General features: G+C 35.3%; 1 protein-coding gene across 18 annotated transcripts in view; it reads right to left on the bottom strand.

The window, feature by feature from the left end:
* LOC105473258 (MGAT4 family member C) overlaps positions 1 to 11644 on the bottom strand; it is a 935225-nt gene that overhangs the window by 24915 nt on the left and 898666 nt on the right. For all 18 annotated transcript variants that reach the window (XM_071071338.1, XM_071071335.1, XM_071071336.1 and 15 more), the window contains 2 exons: positions 7769 to 7921; positions 2194 to 2341 (listed from right to left, as the gene is read on the bottom strand). In XM_071071338.1, the coding sequence (XP_070927439.1) occupies positions 2194 to 2341; positions 7769 to 7915 (295 nt within the window). In that variant the 5' untranslated portion in view covers positions 7916 to 7921. The remainder of the gene's footprint in view (positions 1 to 2193; positions 2342 to 7768; positions 7922 to 11644) is intronic.

Below are 11644 nucleotides of genomic sequence, written 5' to 3'. Positions count from 1 at the left end.
ATATGAATCAGAATTGAATAACATTTCTAAGCCACTATTTAGAAAACGGGGAAATCTATATACGACAAGATCATTGTTTTAATACAGGCACCTGTATAATGTGGTTTGTATGATACTGAAAAAAGTCCCATTCAAAAAAACAATTCTTACTAGTTCATCAGAGAGGTTGTGATTTACACATTTCATTTAAATACCTTGGCTTACAACTCAGACTTCTATTGAAACACAATATGTTATCTAGTACCGTTAAACTTGAAGCCACCAAACTTCATTAATAATAATAGCCAATGCTTACGAAATACTGTCTACATAAGAGGCAGGAGTTTGGGCATTTTATCTGTAATATGCATCTTAAATGTTCAAAATTGTCTTTTGGGGTAGGTTTGCTATTACCATCATTCTGCTTTACAGATGAGGACACTAGGTCATGGTGAGATGATGTGACTCATGTAAAGTGGTACACTTAGTAGGTGATGTTGTGTCAGGATTCAAACTGTCCCACTCTTTTATCCTCTGTGTTACATTGCTTCTGGTAGAAAGCAGTTGGCATGTGTGCCAATAAACATTGGTAAATTTAGCACGGGAAAGGGAAATCAGTAATGTTCAAGCCAAGGTGGTGTAACAGAGATGAAAAATGAATGGCAGTCTTAGACAATTAGAAAGAAGCCTAAGAACAGTAGACATTTCAAATGGTAGAATGAAAGGAAATGAGATCTAAAGAAATCTAAATTAATTTAACAATTTCCTCAACCTAGTGATAACAAATATGCTCACATAAACAAGTCTTAAAAGAGAGGCCAATTTTTGTGGTCTCCACATAATTTATTAAAATCATGATAGCACTATATTTTATTCTAAGATTCATGGTTTTTGTTTTTGTTTTTTTGAAATGGAGTCTCGCTCTGTCGCCCAGGCTGTAACGTAGTTCCACCTCCCAGGTTCAGGCGACTCTGGTGTTTCGGCCTCCTCAGCCTCCCGAGTAGCTGGAATTACAGGTGTACACGATCATGCCCAGCTAATTTTTGTATTTTTAGTAAAGAAGGGGTTTAACTATGTTGGCCAGGCTGGTCTTGAACTCCTGGCCTCAAGTGATTCACTTTCCTTGGCCTCCCAAAGTGCTGGGATTACAGGCATGAGCCACCTAAACCCAGCCTAAGATTTATATTTTACGCATTGAAACATTTAAAAATCAGGCTGCATACTGCAATCAATAGCGTTATAATTAAAATTGGTAGTGCTTATACTTTCTTAGTGGTATGCTAATTAGATAACGGTACTTTTTGTAAGCTATGGTGTGTTAGAAATGTAGTATGTCATTTCTTGGCTCCAAATATATATATATATTTTTTACCAGATTGTAGTGTGTTCAATAGTTTCCTCCAAAAATTCATGTCTACCTGGAATCTCAGAATGTAACTTTATTAGTAAATTTGATCTTTGCAGCTATAATTAGTTAAGGATCTTGAGATGCAATAATTCTGGATTTAGATGTGGACCCTAAAATCAGTAACTTGTGTCTTTATAAAAGAGGAAAAGACACAGAAAGACAAAGAGAAGGCCACTGATGATGGAGGCAGGAATTGGAGTGATGCTGCAAAGCCAAAGATTACCAGAAGCGAAGCCACCAGAAGCTGAAAGAGGTGAGGATTCTCCCTTAGAATTTTTGGAGGGAGGAAGTGGGGCCCTGCCAGCACCTTGATTTCAACCTCTGGCTTCCAGAACCATGAGAGAATACATTGCTCTTTTTTTAAAGCCAGTCACTTTGTGGTAATTCATTATGGCAGACCTAGGAAACTAAAACACTGAGTTTCATTAATTAAAAAGTTGCAACAAGTCATAAAACCAAACTGTTAGAGGTTAGAAAACGTAGCAATATGAACATAGCAATTTTTAAAAGTTACCTTCTAAATTTTAAAGTAAATTGATTTTTTTCTAGTCACTCTATAACATCCTACAACAAAATCTCAAAAGACTCATGATTAGGCATTTTATTTAATTTTTTTGTTATTAAGGGTACTGGGTCAGTGAGTATAGTAGTTGGCAATTCATGAAGAAACACTGAAGTTTTCTCCAAATAATTTATTATATGAGTAAAGCCCTTAAGCCTTTTTACTATACATGCGAAACAAATTATTATTATTTTAATGCAAAATATTTTTTGTATTCTTTATTTAAATGTTTAAGGATACTTACGCTTTCTTTGTAAAGGTGTGGCAGCTAGGTAGCGATAGGTGACATTTATGGCTCCTGAGAAATTAGACAAATCCTTAAAAGTATGAACATAGCGTTCTGAATTCAGTTGATGTGTGGATGTTTCCCTTATAAGTTGTTTGTCTCCTTCCTAAATGCCAAGAAAGAGGCAAGAAAAATACATAAATAATAGATGGTCATGGATTAAATAAAGTTTCTTTTTTACACAATAAATGTATGACTATAATATATAGTATGCAGGGTTATATAAATCTCAATTACTGACATCATAAGCTATAGCTCATCATCACTCACCTCATTTTTTACCTGGAGGTTCTGCTCCAGTAGCTCTCTTGCCTATTTTACTGTATATACAATTACACTTGTTTTTCTACAGGACACATTAATAATGGCAATCTATTAAAAAAAAGAATTGCTACATGAAAACTCCCACTGCCATTATGCTACTTTTCAAATTTTTGACAATCATTTAGGGATCTCAAAATTGACAGTAACCTATTTTATAGTTTAATCTAAGGCTAGTTCCTACCATATTGCCTGACTTACTCTTCTTCAAGCACTCTCAGATAAAAAGATCACAGTGTCTCCATGATTATGAAACTATAGGAATGATTAGGAAGATGCAGTAGTGGATATAATATTTGCATTTTGGATACTTTATTAAATAAGTCACTTATGTGGCTACTATCTATCTATTGAGAAGAGCTAGTTATGGGTGATATGGCAGTAATTTTTTTCATATGTCCTAAAGTAACCTCAAATAGGACACATTTGCACCAAATTAAGGTAATGTGTAGAGATCCAGGACTAATATTTCTCATGATAGTTTGTGTGTGTGTGTGTGTGTGTGAGAGAGATTCTATTGGATGTAATGCCCAATCCTTTCATATTTTAGATCCACTTTATTTATTTGGTGTTGGATTTTGCATGTCATTAAATCTTCAGGAAGGTTTATAGTCAAGAAAACATATTCATATTCAGATTAAAATATGTCCTTTACCCATTAATTGCCCTTCTTTGATATAAGCTAAATGGTAAATTTTAATTATCTAATCATCATTTGATCAAGCCTTTATTAGTCATACACTATTAGGAAAATGACTGTTTGACTCGTATGTGATTTACTAGAATTGGTAGAATACGTTTGAGAACAACCTAATTAGAAAGAAATGTTTGTCTCTCTCTCTCTCTCTTTTTTTTTTTTTTTTCCAAAATGTGCACTCTACTATGTGGTTTTATTCATTTATTTTAATCAATTTTTTTTTGAGATGGAGTCTGGATCTGTTGCCCAGGCTGGAGTGCAGTGGCATGATCTCGACTCACTGCAGCCTCCGCCTCCTGGGTTCAAGCCATTCTCCTGCCTCAGTCTCCCAAGTAGCTGGGATTACAGGCACACACCACAATGCCCAGCTAATTTTAGTATTTTTTAGTAGAGACTACGTTTCGTCATGTTGGCCAGGCTGGTCTCAATCTCCTGACCTCAAGTGATCCACTCACCTCGGCCTCCCAAAGTGCTGGGATTGTAGGTGTGAGCCAGTGCACCTGGCCTTATGTGGATTTATTTTATTCAGTATAGAAAGTCAAGCTAGGCATGTGCTAGCTATTAAGACTATAGAGAAAGTAAATGGATTAACTAACTTTGGTCCTGCTATTTTTTTTTTCTGTGGTCAAAATGTTAACTAAAGCCTTGTTCTAAAAAATTAGACAAAGCTCAATATAAGTTTTACAATGAAAACATTCAATACTTCGCATCAATCTCAAGTGCCAGTGAAAAAGATGACTAACTGAAACTTTCAAATCTATGGCCAGACGTGACTATTCTTCGAATGAAAACTGAAAGTAGGGATCTTAACTAGAGGCTTCCAATATGGTCCTTACTAAATCAAGATTCATTCTGAATATCTTTTCTGTATATCCAGTTATGTTTATAAATATAAATTGGGTATTTAATAGTGTACTTCTCTATTTTATACTGCCTCTGATAATTTGGACCAAGAAATACTTTAGTCCTTTATAAAGTTCACAATGTGTAAAAGTGTGACTTTGTGTGGCTTTTACACAATGCCGTGGGTAAAAGCCATAAATTTTCAAAGTACTTGAGATTAAACCTTAGATTCTAAATTACTTAGAAATATACTAATTGACTATCCACTGAATTCTGATTATTTTAAGTTCTTTATACATAAATATTTTCATTGGTGTCTACCTGGCAAACCTATAAAACATCATTAAAGTTTAAAATAAACAAATTTAGAACTGCCAAAAAGTAACTAGTGACTCAGTTTAGTATCAATTATTTTAATAGTAATGTAGTGGTGTACATAATTAATAATGCCTGGAAGAAATTTCTATAAAAAGTACAGTACTTACAGCACTAAATTCATTTTACCATTCTGTTCTTAGTTGATGTTACATTCTAAAGTAGGTGCAGGATATTGAATATCTCTTTAAAAATTCTATCCTGAACACATAAAATCTAGAAATTTTGTGTTATAAGATGGAGTGCATTCAGCCTGATTTAAGGACATAACAGAATATAAAAAGAAATGGAACTTATATGAAATCACTTTATTAAATTCTCAAGAACAAGCTTTTTTCACTTTTCAGCATAAATAAATAATGCAACTTTTACCTGAGTCAGCCTTGTTGGCTGCTTTCCAGAGGCATCTACCTGAACAGTCAGGGTCTCCCTGGATACCTTCTTTCTGTAGCTACTATGCTGTAGTATATTTCTCAGTAATAAGACAAGGCTTTATGACAATCATTTTCTGGAAGGGAATGCAATTCAATGAACTAGCTACAGACTAAATATATACCCTTGTGGCTACTTTGAAGATGTTCACAGCCAAGAGGCTAAGTTGATTGGGCATGCAGCGTCTCTTCTACTTAGTTTGCCTTGTAACGGTGTTTGTCTCTTACACTAAGCACAGCTTCCTTTTTCACTTAAAGGCACATATATCTCTAATACATAAGCAAATAAGCTAAACTGCTAATATGCCTAGGGTTTCAGGCCACAAATGGATTTTCTAACAAAAAGAGGAGAATAGAATGTGTTAACTAACTCCAGAGACCTTGCTAGTTCTAACTATCCACCTGATATCTCCAAGTTAGAAGTATTATTTCCCAGTGTTTAAAAAGGAAGACAAAAAAGAAAGATCTACTAATGTCTGTGCTTAGCAAATTGCATATTTTTATTAGCAAATTGTGATAATCGGGAAGAAAGAAGAAAAATGAGTTCAGATAATTTTATGAAAAAATGAAATAAACACAGGTAAAAGATCAAAAGGGAGATGTGTTAAAAAGAAATTGCATTATATTCTTGGAGGAGGCCAGTTTCCCATGGATATTATTCAATTTTAGAAGAATAATTATAATGCACTTTAATATTAATCATTGAAAAAGTTTTCAATTTATAGTCTTGAAGCAAAATTCAGCTAAAATGCAATTTGGTTAAAAAACATCAGTCAGTAAATAGTAAATTGTTAAATAATAAAAATACTATCATCAAATGTAGAACAAGGGATGAGTGCTGGAATTTAGCAATCATTTTAACTCATTTTTTCCAACTTTTGTAAGTATTTTAAAATAATAACTTTTAAAAGCTAAGAAGCAATCTGTTTTCTGCACCTGGACTGATTTGCAAATTTGAGTAGATATATTCCTAATACAATCAGAGAAATTTCATTGAGAAAGTAGCTTTAGTGGAAGAGCTACTTCATTAAATCATACTATCTACATTTGATGGCTAGGACCAATGTTTAGATAGCACTGTAAAAATTTGCAAAACAGGAAAATAGCATTTTAGTTTCTAATTGACATATACTCTACTACTTCTTACTCATTTTACAGTGAATTTAAACAGGTTCTATTTCAAAAGACCCAAGGGCGTTTTGCACATTCAATGGTCCTTTGGGTTTGTTGAAAGTGAAAGATTAAAATTGCACTGGAAACTGCCTTTTAAATTCAATGAGTCATTGAACATAGCAAGCCTCCAACCAATAACATGTGTTTGATTTACAAGATTTTATTTACTTCTACCTGTAGACACAGAATCAAAAATATATTTTTATTATAAAATTGAATCATTAATCAAGAGAATCTCTAGTGAACTTGTGATCTTTCATTATCTTAAGAAAAAAATAGCAAGAACACATGGGCCTTGTTCTGTTGTCCTTATTATATCTCATATAACTAATAGGTTTTAAAAATATTCAAAAAAGCATAACGTTAGTATGTTTCTCCTATTTGCTAAGTTTGCCTAAATGATGCCTACTCAAATCCTGTTTAATCTTTGGTGATTTCAACCATTGTGCATCGAATGTGTAGAGAAACACGAAGGGTCCACAACATCAGAACCGCTATTTGAAGACAAAAAGCCTAGGCAAAGTCAAAATCTAGGATTCTGGCACAATTTCACCATCAAAGAACAGAGCTAAAGGATGCAAGATGTTTTACAGAGGACTTCTTAGGAATATCTGTACCAACCAAAAAATATGGTTGGATCATAGGATATAGCATAGTATCTGGCAAACAATAGTTAATAAATCATCTAAAGTTTTTTTTTTTTTTTTTTTTTGGAAATACTGTGTCTCTTTTAAGACACTAATTTAAACTCTCAGCATTTTTGCATGTGAAAATCACTTTTTAGTTCCTGTTAGTTGTAAAGGTTTTGATTTCTGAAATATGTAAACTGTAATCAGGTTTTGATTTTCTGAAATCTATAAATATTAATAATAACATACAAATTAGGACAGGTATTTTAGGCTCCATTAAGATAGAAAAAGTGAATAGCAATAATGTCTATATTAATCTTATCAGACATGAAATGATGTGACAATAACAATAAGAAAAAAAGTCAAAGCTAGCACATTAATCTTTCATAATTAGTCAGAAAAAGCCCTTTTGCATATTGTCATATTTTCCCTAAAAAAACGTATTCATATGTAATCACCTACCAATATTTGGCATCTCATTCTAACTACAGAATAATTTACACATCAATATCTTTATCTCTTGAGATCTTTTCAGTGGGTATAAATATAAAACAGAGTGGCCATCTAGGTCTATTCAAAATCCAAATAAGATATTACACATTGTAATAAAATATTACTTATACAAATAGCACAATTAAAAAGCATTGTTAATTAGACAATGGAATTTTGAAAATTTCAGTGATAATATAGAAAAGTAGAGGAAGCAAGGAGTAATACTTTCTAAGCAGATTTTGTTCATTCTATACATTTCAAATGGAAAACCCCAAATCTTAATGGTTCCACATAATATTAATTCTGCATAGTGATGATAGCTAACTTATTTGTAATTATATGTACACACTTGGAGCACAAACTAAACAGCATTAAAATATTGGAAAATAATTCAATACAAGTGTAATGTTGATGTATGGTTAATATAAAAAATAGACAATATACATGTTATAATTTTGCTCAAACTAAGTCTTCTCCAATAGCTTGAGACTGAAGTTAGGTTACAGTGGGACTATTTCTTGTTTGACTTATGCCTTATTTTGAAGAAAAGACAATTAACCTCCAAAACTTACCAGAACATAGCTATCTTCAATGTACAAGTTCATAAAAAGGAGAAAAATGACAAGAACTCCCAAGAATGACACTGTAGAACGTTTTCGCAGGCATCTCATTTTATCAAGTATTTCAAAAATATGTTTCATTTGATGAAATTTAAACATTCTCTTCTGTGGAAAAGAGGCACAGAATTACTAGCAGTTGGTTTTGGATGAAAATATTTCTTTATCAGATATATAAAAGTCAGGTCCTTGTAAAATCTTATCTTTCAAATGTTTGAATTAAAATTCTGTTCCCAATTTCAAACATAAGTTTGGCACAGATCATTAATTAATCTGTAAACATAAGATCAATGCAGTGGTTCATATTAATGTGAGTAAATAAAAATTAAAAGCAAGCCTCATAGTTACTGATGAAAAAAAGATGAACTTTGGTCATAACAATGTAAAAAAACAGGCCTCTGATGAGAAACAGTACAAAAGCCCAATAGAAAAACAGTCAAGTCCACTGTCATCAGTGAGGTATAACTGTAAGGTAATATTTACCTCTCCTATTGTAGCATAATGAAAATGAAAAAAAGCAGAATTATGGACCTAATACTAATCTCAGAATAGATGTCAACTGAAAATATTTAACTGGGAATCTGGGTGGAGCAAAGAAAAGTGACAAAGAAGTTAAGGTTGTGGGGTAAATCCAAACATATGTTTGAAAGCTTCTGGGTTACAATTGCTTTGCTTATTTTTCCAATAATTCTTGTTAAATCAGGGCGAATCCTATAGTATTATATTAACATTTCCTTGATATCTACTAATTAGTAGTTTAGCTGTTTGAAATAATTAATGTACTACACAAAGGCAAAATGAGAGTCAGAACGATTTGTGAAAACCTAATTTAAAAAATTTTACTCTTTTCTATTTGTATTATTTTCCAACCAAAAATTCCTTTACATTATTCACCGTTTTATAAAAAAGTATAAACATATCTGAAGTGCTCGACGAACTAGAAAAATCACAATTTGTCTAAAATCAGCACATTGATAACCTGAAAATAGAGCCACTTAGAGTTGTGTAATGAATCTCCTTGGGTTTATCTTTATGAAGAAGTATTTATGTGTAAGGAAGACTTTAGAAAGTGAAAAATGTTTGTTCCCTATAATCTTAGAACTATGCCTAGAACATAGCTGGCAAATCTTCTCTTCAATGAATTAATGCAAGGGAGAATTCATGGGTCCTTATAAATTATAGTAAAAATATTAAAAATTAGAAGAAAGTCTTAATATATGTGAAGAACAAAATAATTCTAAAAAATAAAGAATTATGAAAATGTTATACCTATTACTGTCCATTTTCTTTGATCATATTTTTCTTAAGGATTATTTTTCTTATTAATTTGTAGAAATTGTAAAGATATATATAAATATGCAAACATAGATGCACATAAATGCATATCCTGAGGATTTGGGTGATATATAACATTATTTACCAGTAAATAATGCTTTGGAGGTAAATAATGCTTTGGAGGCAATATCGTAGTTCTGTTATGGGATCTTCAGAGTGTTGCTTTTCTGATCAGAAACCTCTCTGGCTGGTGGCATCCTGCCAAAGTTCTCGTCCTCTATCCAGGAAGAATGAGGTATTCAGACAAGTGGAGGGTGAGCAAGATGAAGAGGAGCTTTATTGAGTGTTAGAACTGCTCAGATGAGACCCGCAGTGGGTAGGTCCTCTCTGTTGACAGGTCGACCTGTCAAGTGTTTAGCACTTAGTAGAGAGGGTAGTTCCTCTCTGTTTCTGGTTGATCCATCCTCTTCTCAGCAGACAAGGTAGCCCTTCTCTGCAGGTGACCACCCCATCATCTCTCCATCCTCTCTGCTCTGGCTGAACCTGGGGCTTTTATGGGCCTCAGAGGGGAGGAAGCACATGTCAACTGATCCATGGACAACCATGGGCGGGTCCAGAAAAGGCACCACAAGTTCCCAGTCTGGTCTGCAGGACTGGCAGTCTGGCCGCCAGGCTTCAGGCCTTTACTGGCCTGAAGGTGGGGCTTCACTGGGGACCCACCCTGTTTCCCCTCCAGAAGTCTGTCTGCCTCCCAGTACTGTCCATAGCCTCCAGGCTGCTCACACCAATGGGCACCTGCAGGTCAGTGACAAGACACCCTCAGCACCCTCCTTGGTTATCCTTTCCACACTCATGGGTGCCCAAAGCCTGGAGGGTGCTGAGATGACAAGTGGCTGGCATGTCAACACTGCCCAGAGCTGACATTACAGGCATGAGTCTGAGATGTTGCACCTTGGGGGAACTCAGTTTCTAGGCATGGTGGCTCATGCCTCAAATCCCAGCTTTTAGGGGGGCAGAGGTAAGAAGATAGCTTGAGCCCAGGAGTATGAGACCTGCCTGGGCAATATAGTGAGACCCCATTCTCCACAAAAAGGAAAAATTTTACTTCACAGTTTCCAGGTGAGATTTCATCAGAGCAGGTCCTGGAAGTTTCCACCATCCTGATGACAATATGGCAGGGGTGGTGACCACCAAGACATCTTCAGAAGTGGCCCTACCTTTTCAAAGAGCAGACAAAGGCACCACCAGCCACATACATTTCTGGCCAGAAAAGCAACACCCCAAAGATCCTGTAACATTTTGGGGGCTCATCCAGGGTCTGTGGAAAGGTAAATAAAAGTGGATCTGCTTTTACTGTCCTTTTTTTGGAGTCTCTAAATTCCACAACAGTCAAAATGAAAGAAAAATACTGGACCTTTGTCAGTCAGTTAAAAGCGACTAGCACAGCTACCAGGACTCAAGACATGGAGAACAGACTTTCTGGGGAGGACATTGTCAATCCTCCATCACCCTCAGGTGTTGAGAATGTTGGCTTTGTTTCAATCCAGTTTCTTTTCATGAATATCTAGCTGTCACATAGGACTGAAAGAAAATCTTGGCGCAACTGAGGGTATCTGGCCAAGGCTACACCTTGTGTTATCCAAAGGCCTCTGGACTAACTCCAGTCTCCGAGTGCCCATTAGGGTGTTGGCACTTGGACCTCAGTTTTTCCTATCATTCTTTCTTTCTTTCTTTTGTGGTTGTCAAGGTTCCCATCTCTTCTTTATATACAATTTTAAATGTTAAAGATGTTGTTGCAAACCAGAGATATTACTGGGTAGAATGTGGAATTGGCTTAGTCATCAAAAGTATAAAATGGAAAGTTAAGAACACCACAGACAAAGCAAACTGTGCATTGGCATCTGCACATAAATTTGTGGCAAACATGTTTTTGCCATTTCCTTTGTTGTCAACTTAGTGTCAAGCACCTTGAAGTATCAAACAGAAACATGGCCTCAGGAAGAAATCTGTTCTGTGAATGTGAGGGCAAATGGTCCAAGGTCCCATATGTGCAGGCCTTCTTTGCCTTGCAGGGCAATTCGGACCTTTGTCAAGATTGTAGGATTAATTAAGCCCTCCTAGTGGACATCTCAGGAGAGGCTGCAAGAGAAAGTCCCAGGGAAATAGGGAAGCAAACCCCAGAGGTGCCTCCAGCAGGGGAATCAACCTCCTTTGCTCTTTCCTATGCGGGTTCTCTCTTAAGCTTGCCCCAGCCTAAAAATCTTTGTTTTAGGCAGGTCCCAGTCTCAACTGCTCCAATAACAGATGCCTGGTGAATATGGCACCATTAAGGTCCAGGTTCCCTTTTCAAATTAAAGGGGGTCTTGGCAAGTTTCCAGATGGTCCTGACAGGTATATAGAGGCTTTCTAGAACTTAAACTAAGTGTTTGAGCTCTCCTGGAAGGATTCATATTACTTTTGAGTCAAACCCTGACCACCACTGAAAAGCAGGGAATCCTGCAAGTGGCAGAGAAGTTTGGAAATGAACTTTATATCTTATACAGGCCCATGGATGGG

Source organism: Macaca nemestrina, chromosome 10 (genome assembly GCF_043159975.1).
Source record: "Macaca nemestrina isolate mMacNem1 chromosome 10, mMacNem.hap1, whole genome shotgun sequence".
In the NCBI taxonomy this organism is placed as follows: Eukaryota; Metazoa; Chordata; class Mammalia; order Primates; family Cercopithecidae; genus Macaca; species Macaca nemestrina.
The sequence above is the reverse complement of the archived record's forward strand: the minus strand, read 5'-3'. Positions and strand labels throughout refer to the sequence as shown.